A 10,409-nucleotide genomic window follows, 5' to 3' on the forward strand; every position below is an offset into this window, starting at 1 on the left:
CAACACGGAAGTATTCCGGGGCAGAGGCCTCTGAGCGCACGCCTGAAGCTTGCTCCTATTGGTCCAGTCCGGGTAAGGGGCGGGCTATAACAAGCTCCACGCAAGTAACTGGACTTTCCTGAGGCTCCGCCCCCGGAAGCAATCGATAACGCCTGTGATTGGTCAGAGCCTCTGGAGGCGGGCTCCGAGCTGAGCGCGGGTTTTCCTGGGCAATCTGGGCAGCAGCTCGGTGGGCAACATGTCCACTGTGGGTCGGGAGAAGCCTGGGGACGCGGGGGGCGAGGGCACCGAAGCTGCCCGCCCCTTCAGCTTCAGCCCGGAGCCCACGCTTGAGGACATGTAAGCCGTCTTTCCCCAACCTGGGCTGGGAAATCACCCCCTCTCGCCCTTTTATTGGGGAGGGCCCCTCCACGTGGGCGGGAAGAAGTCTAGCCGCTGTGCTCGCGTCCCAGCTCTGCAGTCTGACCTCGGGCGAGCCTGCTAACCTCATATTCCAAATGGGCTTAGCAGCGCACACCTGAGGCAGGGGGATGGTGACGCCTGGCGAGCGGTGTTAAGGCCCGCCCTGAGGTCCGATGCTCTGCCCTCCAGGAGTGGGAGGTAGAACATAGACAAATGCAGGGAGAAGGGGAGGCATTGTTTCTTGCTGGAGGAAACCAGGAAAGGCTCCTCAGGGGAATTCCCGCGGACCTACAAGGTCTCTGTAAGATCGTAGGGTTTAGATCTGCAGAGAGACGGATGTGCCAGGTGGAGGACGCCGCAGCAGCAGCAACAGGAGACAGAATGGTAAAGAGGGTATTGATGGGTTTCCATGGAGTTTAGGGTCTGTGCAGGGGCTTGTCCATTTTATAGTCCCTAGAAAAGACATGACTAAAGGCCATTCAAGGAGTTACTTGCAGAACCCTGTCGGAAACCCATGCCCCTATTACAGACCAGAGACAGCTGCCGGGGCCCTGCATCTCCTCCCCCACGCCCTAACCCTGGGACTGGGCTTCCACCCCTTTCTCCTACACCAGCCGCCGCCTCCATGCTGAGTTTGCTGCTGAAAGAGACTGGGACCAGTTCCACCAACCTCGGAACCTCCTCCTGGCCTTGGTGGGGGAAGTGGGGGAGCTGGCAGAGCTCTTGTGAGTAGAAGAATCTTTATGTGGGGGTGGGGGTGGATATTTGATCATCAAATATCCATGGGTTCAAGTTCCCCTTCTCACTGCCAGGCTCTGTTCCTGGTGCTGGGGATACAGATGACTCAGTCCCTGCCCTTGAGGGGTGCCCGGCCTCCTGGGAGAGAAGACAGCAAGGCAGATCTTGGTCTAAGAAAGGGCCAGGGCAATCTTCCTTTACCTCTGCCTCTGGGAGAGAAAGGAATATATTCTATAGAAAACCTGCCCATGGCACTCCAGGCAGAGGCGAGACTACATGTGCCTAGGTGGTGAGTGGGAAAGGGCAAGTTAAATTCAAGGAAAACCTGAGACTCTTCCAGTGAAAGCTTCTCAAGGAAGGGCAAGGACTTTGTATCTGTTTTGTTCTCTGGTGTGTGCCAAGCGCCTGGCCCACAACAGACATTCAGTAGATATCTACTGAGTAAGTGATAGGGCTGAGGAGGAGAGGGGTGGGATATGAAGCCAGAATGATAAAATTGGGGTTAGAATTGATGGAGTTCGGACAGAAGACCTGACCAGACGGGAGTGGTAGAGCGAGCACTGTGTCAGCAGGGTGGATGGATCACCGGAAGAATTGGGGCAGGGAGACCAGTGAGGAAGCTGGTGCAGATTAGGCCAGAGGTCATGAGGCCTAAGCCAGTGAAGTCACAGGGGGGTGGAGAAGTTAGGGCATAGACGTGTGTGTGGGCAAGACATTCATTTATTACAGATTTATGAGCCTCATCTGTGTGCTTGCTCTTCTAGAATCAAGAGATAGGGCCTTTCACAAGACAGACATTGCTCCCACCTTCACAGTGCAAGGAGACTGACAATAAATAAGCAAGCTTATTTTTTTTAATGTATTTTTATTCATTTCAGAGAGGGAGAGAGAGAAAGATCAGTGATGAGAGAAAATCATTGATCTGCTGCCTCCTGCTCACCCCACACTGGAAATGGAACCTGCAACACAGGCATGTGCCCTGACCGGGAATCCAACCATGACCTCCTGGTTCATAGGGTGATGTCAACCATTGAGCCATACCAGCCAGGCTTATTTGAAAACATCAGCAGTTGTGATAAGTTCTATGAATAAAATAGCACCAGGTTGTGAAAGAGGAGGAAACAGAGGGAGAAGGCTTTTCTGAGGAGGTAACACCTGAGCTGAGACCTGGGCAACAGGAAGGAGCCGGCCCTGGGAAAGCTGTGGGGGGAGCAGGGAGAAGATCATTCAAGGCAATGGGAGCAGTAAGTGCAAAGGCCCTGGGACACTTTGACCTGTGTGCAAGTCAGAAAAGGCCAGGGTGACTTTTAGGTGGGGAGTTAGGGAGAGTAGTGGGTTATGACATGGGAAGAGGCGGGAGTCATTCAGCTCATGCAGGACCTGGAGGGCATGGATTTTATTCCAAGCACAGCTAGGGGAGTTTCAGGAGAGGGACAAAATGTAATGTGTAAATGTGCTTTTAAAAAATGATGCTGAACAAGAATAGAAGATGGGTTAGCAAGCTTCCCCGGTAGGTCCAGGTCTGAGATTTAGTCTGGGGTGGCAGTGGCTAGGGCTGGAGAGAAGAATTGGGTCTTGACAAGTGAAATGATCTCTTGCCAACTCTTTGACTCAAGTAGGGACACAGAGGTCTGGGTGACTCATCTGTTGGAGGCTCTTCCTCACCCTGAGTCTACCCAGGGCCCATATGGGTTGAACTGTCCTTGAAGGAAGTTCCTAGGATGTGCGAATTCATTGCTGCAAGAACTGGGGGGTCCTGGGAGGCGGAACCCATTGTCCTAGCCAGCATCTCTGTGCGTGTGCCTATCTGTGTGTTCCATCCCCAGTCAGTGGAAGCCCGACGGGAAGGCTGGTCCCCAAGCCTGGCCCCCTAAGGAACGGGCGGCCCTTCAAGAGGAGCTTAGTGATGTCCTCATCTACCTGGTAGCATTAGCAGCCCGCTGCCGTGTGGATCTTCCCCAAGCAGTGCTCTCCAAGATGGACACCAACCGGAGACGCTACCCAGCACATCTGTCCCGCGGCTCTTCTCGCAAGTATACAGACCTGCCCCACGGGGCCACCTCTGAAGACCAGACTGTGGGGACTGCAGACCTTGCCTGTGAGTCCACAGGTCAGGCCTCAACCTAGAAACATGGAATCAAGATCTGCAGCTCAGCATGGCATGTGAGGAAGACAGTGGCCTGCCCAGGGAACCTCATTCTAGTCCTTTCCTAACAGATCACAGACCTAGGGACACGTCCTGAGGTCTGAGGTTCAAAAACCTCTGGAAGACAGCCTCTTGGTACTCTTCTCCCTCAATAAAAGTTTTGTTTCACCGCCTCCAGACTCTTCCTGCGGTGGCTGGGGAGGCTCCGTCTCAGCAGGTGCCGAAGAAGGGCACCAGGGTTGCCTCTGAGCCCAACTCCCGTGTTTCTCTATTGTAGCTCCCACCTGCAGAGCAGAGATCTGACTTCCAGCAGGTTGCCTGTGAGATTCCAGCCAGTCTCCTTCCCCTTCGGGGCCTCTGACAGATAGGAGGCTGTGCGTAGCTTTAAGAGCCTACGTTTTTGAGCCAGGCCATCAGGGATCAAATGCCATCTTTCATACTTAGCTGATGGTATTCATTGATTTCCTCATCTAAATGAAAATAAAGTGCCTACCTGATAGGGTTTTAAAACTTAGGTGAGCCCAGCTGGCGTGGCTCAGGGGTTGAGCGTTGGCTTATGCACCTGGAGGTTACAGTTCAATTCCTAGCCAGGACAGATGCCCGGGTTGTGGCTCGATTCCCCAGTAGGGGGCATGCAGGAGGCAGTTGATCAATGATTCTCTCATTGATGTTTCTATCTCTTTGAAATCAATAAAAATGTAAAAACAAACTTAGGTGGGTTATTACTGTCAGTAGAGTGCTTAGGACAGTGCCTGGCACATAGGACTTTGTAAGTTTCCAGGTATTGACTTTCAACTCAAAACTTTCAGATGTCCAGAGCAGGAAATGTCAACAGTTGAGTTAGGCCTGGGTCCAGGGCTGAGCCTCAGGCCCCAGCACAAACTGGGATCAGATCTCTGATGTGGAGCAGAACAGGGCTTCCACTCCTCTTGGAGTTGGGCCTCTTGCCCCTGCACTGCCATCTCCAGGCCAATTTCTCATTCCACTTCTGTCCCTAAAAATGGTTGTGTGACCTCAGACACATCACTTTCTTTTCTGAGATGCCCATGGCCTGGGGTGATGCTGGAAAAAAGACCTTCAAATTACTTTTGCTGCCCTTGTCACCCTGTTTCCACATCAGTAAAATGAGGGTTCCCCTGTACTGGCCTCATTCCTCTTGGTGACCTTATCCCTCTTACCAGTGACCTCTTACTTCCCAGGTAAAACTCCAGATAGGAACTGCTTCAGCTTTGTGTTCCTAAGCCCACCCTGCTCCCTACCAATAGTAGTAGAAGCCTTATCCTTTCTGGTTTGATTTCAGTACCTCTCCTTGATCAATTATATCCTCTCTGTATAATCAACTTCTCTTCCTTTCCATTACCCCTCACTGAAGCACAAAAATTGAGTCTCCTCCCTGTAGACAAAACCAACAAACTCCCCAGCTACTGCCCTCATACTTTTCACAGCCACGCCTCTTGAGAAGGGTTATTACACCCACCCATCTGCTGCTTCATCCTCCCACTTATATCCTAACCCACTATCACTCCACTGAAATGGCTCACCACTTCCCCCAACTCCTACAACCAGTGGGCACCAGAGCAAAATCTGACCACTTCCTCTGAAACACTTCTCTAGATTTCCCAAACGAGGCATTTCTGAGTTTGTCTATCTCTGGCTGTTCTTTCCCAGGTACTTCTTGGGTACCCTTTTCTGGGCGAGGGGTCATGCACTTCAGACCCGATATCCCAAGGTGTTCTTTTCAATCACCTCTCTGACCCCTCCACATTGACCTCACATTCCACATGTCCAGATTGGGGGTAACAATTGCTGCCACTTCAACTGTTCTCATCCTGTACCATCTGTGACTCTACCTGTGGTCATCCACGCTAAGAAGTGAAGTCAGCCCCACCTCCCTTATCCCCAGAATTCTAGCTCCTTAATATGCCCACTCCACCCCTTCCCTTATCACTCAAGGCTTCTTTGCTGCCTTGGATACTGTCACCTGGCTTCTAAAATCCCTAGTGGTCTATCTCCTGCCAACCTCGTTGCTCTTTGTCCCTATCTTCAAGCTCCAACAAGTCTGGCAGGCACTTTCAGGGACTCTCCCTAGTTCCCAAACTCTCTCTTAGCCTTCAAGGCCAGCTTAAACATACCTCCAAGGACAACCTCTCTAAACTCCCAAGATTGCGTTAAAAACCTAACCAACAACTCCCCCCATCATAGCAAATGACAATGGACTGCAAATGCCTGTATACGTGTCCCAGTTCTGCCATTCCCTCACTGTCAGTACTTACTTATCTGCAGAAATGGAGATACGATTACCAAACGTGGATGCTGAGGATGAAAATGAGCTGACAATAATAAAGCACTTAAGTCTTAAACATAGTGCCATAAAGTACTGTTTAGCAGGCCTGGCTCAGTGCTTGAGTGGCAAACAATGAACCAGGTCATGGGCTTGATTCCCAGTCAGGGCACATGCCCGGGTTCCAGGCTCGATCCCCAATATGGGTATGCAGGAAACAGCCGATCAACAATTCTCTTATCATTGATGTTTCTATATTTCTCTCCTTTTCCTCTCTGAAATCAGTAAAAATATATTTTTAAAAAGTATTGTCTCTTCATTATACTACGCTCCATGATGTTCATGGCTGCTCACCAAAGCTCTGCGGAATTTGGTGCCTGTTTAAGCACGAATCAATCTATATATATAAAAGCCTAAGCAACCATTGCAACCGAATGGACGACAGAATAGGCTGTATGGGGCAACCAGGCTGGCAGCGGGGTTAGTGAGGGACGACCAAAGGACTGAGCAGCAGGCTATGTGGGGCGACCAGGCCAGCAGAGGGGGTCAGTGAGGGGCAACCAAACGACCAAGCAGCACGGTGCATGGGGTGAACAGGCTGGCAGGGGGGTTAGTGAGGGGAGACCAAACGACCAAACAGCAGGCTGCATGGGGCGACCAGGCCCGCAGGGGGGGCAGTTGGGGGTGACCAGGACGGCATGGGGGGCAGAGTAAGGGGTGACCAGGACGGCTACAGGGGCAGTTGGGGGTGACCAGGCCAGCATGGGGGGCAGTAAGGGGTGACCAGGATGGCTAGGGGGGCAGTTGGGGGTGACCAGGCTGGTGGGGGGCAGTTGGGGGTGACCAGGCCAGCAGGGGGCGCAATTTAGGGTGATCAGGCAGGCAGGCAGGTGAGCAGTTAGGAGCCAGTGGTCCCGGATTGTGAAATGAATGTCCCAGATTGGAGAGGGTGCAGGCTGGGCTGAGGGGACCCCCCATGCACGAATTTTGTGCACCAGGCCTCTAGTCTAATAATAGGGTAATATGCAAATTGGTTGGGATGCTGTCACAGTAACGACCCATCAGCGGGCTACATATGCAGCAGGCATGGGTGGGCGGGGCATTGCAGCGTACGGGACCAATGGCTGCTGCTGCTTGCCCAGGGCCAGCCCAGGGCTCCGGCAAGCCGCCGACAGCCACTGCTGTTGCGAGGGCCTGAGGCTCAGGCAAGCCTCATGGCAGGCAGTGGCAGCAGCAGAGGTGTGATGGGGGCGTCGCCTTCCCCTGATCACAGGGTTGCCTCCCACAGAAGGAGGCCTGAGGCAACAGCAGCAGCGAGGGGGTGATGGGGGTGGTGCCTTCCCCTGATCGGCTGGTCGCCTCCTGTAGAGGGAGGCCCGACTGCAGCTTGAGCCATCAGTAGGACATCCCCTGAGGGCTCCCAGAGTGTGATAAGGGGCAGGCCGGGCTGAGGGAACTCCCCCCACCCCCCAGTGCATGAATTTTGTGCACTGGGCCTCTAGTGTGCTATATTTACAGACCCTTCCAGATCAGAGGTTATAAAGACATAACCAAGGGCCAAATGTGGGATGACTTCACACACACAAACCCAGTTCCAGGAACCCTTTTGGGCTAATAGCCCCACTTGGTTCTGTGATGATTCACTTAAGTCACCTAAGCCCAGGGAATACCCCAACTTTGCTCCTTTCCCCATCTATTCATTCACAGGCACATGTGCGTGAAGATATAATACTTTATTCACTAACACGGGTTGAGGATTTGTAGTGAGGGGGAAGAGGCCACGGTTTCCAAAAATCCCAGTAGAGCAGTGATGGCAAACCTTTTGAGCTCGGCGTCAGCATTTTGAAAAACCCTAACTTAACTCTAGTGCTGTGTCACATATATAAATTTTTTGATCTTTGCAACCATAGCAAAACAAAGACTTATACAGTGGGGCCTTGACTTACAAGTTTAATTTGTTCCGTGATGGAGCTTATAACTCAAATTACTCATATGTCAAATCACTGTGATGTTCGCTGCGCCAACTAGCGGTGGGGTATCTGAAGCTGGCTCGTAACCCAAATTTTTTTGAGCTTGCAATTCAAAGCAAAAATTCGGCCGAGAGACGGCTCGTATCTCAAAAAAACTCGTTAGTTGGGACACTCGTAAGTCAAGGCCCCACTGTATTTTTGGTATTTATTTTATATATTTAAATGCCATTTAACAAAGAAAAATCAACCAAAAAAATGAGTTTGCGTGTCACCTCTGACACGCGTGTCATAGGTTCGCCATCACAGCAGTAGAGGATTAACTATGTCTCCCAGGTCCCGGGCAGCCAGTTCTGCCTTCCCACCCTTTCCCAGACCAGGGTCCCGGAGTCCTTGTCCAGTTAGTCCAGCCCCTGGGGGTGGGGGCCCTGGCATGCGCCTCCTCAGCCAGACACTAGCAGCCGCAGCGACAAGGGGGCTCATCTACTCTCACACTCTGGGCAGCGCTCAGTGACAGTGGTGGCCTTAGTGCCAGGGGGCAGCTTGAAGTCTCGGCCGCACACAGCGCAGATATAGAGACGGCGCATCATATGCGAACGACGATGGCGGACGAAGTTGGAGCTGAGGCGGAAGCGCTGACCGCACTCGGTGCAGGGGTAGGGCCGCTCGCCCGTGTGCGTGCGGGTATGATCTGCCAGGTTGGACCGGTGGCGGAAACAGCGGCCACACACGGTACAGAGGTGTGGCTTCTCGCCTGTGTGCACGCGCCGGTGCTTGGCCAGCGCCGAGCTCTGCGCGAAGCGCGTGCCGCAGTCGGCGCAAACATATGGCCGCTCCCCGGTGTGCGTGCGTCGGTGGCGCACAAGGCACGAACTGCCGCCGAAGGCGCGCCCGCAGTCGGGGCAAGTGTAAGGCTTCTCGCCCGTGTGCACGCGCAGGTGCTGCGCGTAGTTGGAGCTCTGAGCGAAGCGGCGCCCGCACTGCGTGCACACGTAGGGCTTCTCGCCCGTGTGGCGCCGCCGGTGTTGCTGCAGGTTCGAGGCGGCCGAAAAGCGCTGGCCGCACTCGGGGCACTCGTAGGGCCGCTCGCCCGTGTGCGTGCGGCCGTGTTTGGTCAGCGCCGACTTCTGCGAGAAGCCCCGGCCACACTCGGGGCATTCGAAGGGCCGTTCACCCGTGTGCGTGCGTGAATGCTTGGCTAGAGTGGACCGGCGTGCAAAAGCACGGCCACAGTCCGGGCACACGTGTGTACGCGCCGGGTCTGCAGAAGGCGCTGCCGCCTCCCTGGGGACCTGCGGGGAGAAAGGGGACAAGTCAGTCCTGACCCACAGTCCCGTGAGCAAGAGACCTGGGTCTCTGCAAACTGTAATCTCAGTTCCGCTATGGAAAACAGGAAAGCCTCCCTCCTAGCACTGCTGCGCACATTAAATTAGATACTGTATTAATGTACATAGCACATGCCCAGTGTCATTCTACCTGTTCTTTAATAATTCAACAAGTATTTATTTAGGGCGTACAAGGTGCCAGACTGTGTTCTAGGCACTGGGGATTCAGTATTATATTTTTTAAATTCCTGCTTATGGGAAAAATGGACAAGTGCTGGTATTGGGTGAATGTTTCAGATTTAAATAAGGTTAAAAAACTGATGTAACAAGAGCAAAAAGTAAAGGAAGTGAGAAAGCAGGCTACAGATGGCACAGCAAGACCCTGAAGCGGGGGTTTTGCCAGTGAAGACCCAGGAATGGCAAGAAAAAGTACATAGGGCCGAATGCATGGAAGGGAGAGTAATGGATGGGGTGCCCTGGAGGGGATCTCTTAGCTTAGAGCCTTGTAATAGGAAAGACATGGAAGGTGGTGTCAGAGGAATGATGGCATAAGGCTGTGTCTTTTCCTCTCCTCCTGAAATTTCAAAAAGTTAACCATGTATAATTCAACAAAGAAATCCCTGCTCAACACAGACGCATGCCTGAGAGACCTGGGCACTGAAACATCTAAAGGTGGGCAACCAGGAATAAACCGGGAGACAAGAGCGGAAAGTGCAGGTGGCCCCCAGGTGCAGCCCTGTAGCCGGCAGCTCATAGCAAGTGGCAAGCAGTGAGAGAGTGAACAGTGTCTGCGTCAGCAGATGCCTGACAGAGCACAGGATTCTGCCGTGTGCATGTGGCTCAGAGACAGGCAGTGGTGTTTCAGACAAAGAAATGTACCACAGAGCACTGCCACTGCTTGGACTCCCAAAACTTGCCTCCTGTTGCCCTTGAAGTCAAGTTCAGGAGCGTATTATCTGTAAACCAAAAGCTACTGCAGTAGAATACGTTTCCCTCTGTGACTGATCCCCAGGAGGGGTGCTGGGGCGGGACCCACGGAAGTGAGACACAAACTCTACCCCAAGCAGCACAGTTATACAGTCTGAGGCAGCTGTGGGCAAACTACGGCCTGTTTGAAATGAACAAAACTAAAAAAAAAAAAAAGACCGTACCCTTTTATGTAATGATGTTTACTTTGAATTTATATTAGTTCACACAAACACTCCATCCATGCTTTTGTTCCGGCCCTCCGGTCCAGTTTAAGAACCCATTGTGGCCCTCGAGTCAAAAAGTTTGCCCACCCCTGGTCTTAGGGAAGCCACGGAGGTTCAAGACTAGGAGTTCAGAGGTAAAAATCTTGTGATTCAGCACCATCTACTGGAAAATAGTAGAAAGACCTCTTCAGAGATAAATGCATAAGCAAAGGAAGACAGCAAATACCATGAAGAACCACAGTAATGACGATGACCAGAAAGAAAATGAAAAATCCCCAGAAAGCAGGCTGGAACACATGGAAATATGTGATATAAATGACAGAGATTTCACCCTAGCTGGTTTGTCTCAGTGGATAG

At 52.4% G+C, this 10,409-nt stretch overlaps 1 protein-coding gene and 1 pseudogene across 1 annotated transcript; one reads left to right on the forward strand and one right to left on the reverse strand.

Moving 5' to 3' along the window:
* Positions 1-200: 200 nt before the first annotated feature.
* LOC139001327 (dCTP pyrophosphatase 1-like) lies at positions 201-3,458 on the forward strand. The gene is made up of 3 exons (XM_070403007.1): positions 201-339; positions 1,017-1,127; positions 2,967-3,458. The coding sequence occupies exons 1-3, from the start codon at positions 239-241 to the stop codon at positions 3,265-3,267; spliced, it is 513 nt and encodes a 170-aa protein (XP_070259108.1). The 5' UTR covers positions 201-238; the 3' UTR covers positions 3,268-3,458.
* Positions 3,459-7,281: 3,823 nt separating this feature from the next.
* On the reverse strand, positions 7,282-8,937 carry LOC139001328 (zinc finger protein 771 pseudogene; annotated as a pseudogene).
* Between the last annotated feature and the right edge of the window lie 1,472 nt (positions 8,938-10,409).

Source organism: Myotis yumanensis, unplaced genomic scaffold (genome assembly GCF_028538775.1).
Source record: "Myotis yumanensis isolate MYYU_CA2020_CCGP unplaced genomic scaffold, mMyoYum1.0.hap1 SCAF_408, whole genome shotgun sequence".
NCBI lineage: Eukaryota > Metazoa > Chordata > Mammalia > Chiroptera > Vespertilionidae > Myotis > Myotis yumanensis.

What these genes read in the sequence shown, in the direction of transcription:
- LOC139001327 (XM_070403007.1), top strand. Translation starts at nt 239, where the DNA reads ATGTCCACTGTGGGTCGGGAGAAGCCTGGGGACGCGGGGGGCGAGGGC. An exon ending in GAGCCCACGCTTGAGGACAT is followed by an intron (nt 340 to 1,016) that starts GTAAGCCGTCTT and finishes CTCCTACACCAG; the next exon opens with CCGCCGCCTCCATGCTGAGT. An exon ending in GGGGAGCTGGCAGAGCTCTT is followed by an intron (nt 1,128 to 2,966) that starts GTGAGTAGAAGA and finishes TTCCATCCCCAG; the next exon opens with TCAGTGGAAGCCCGACGGGA.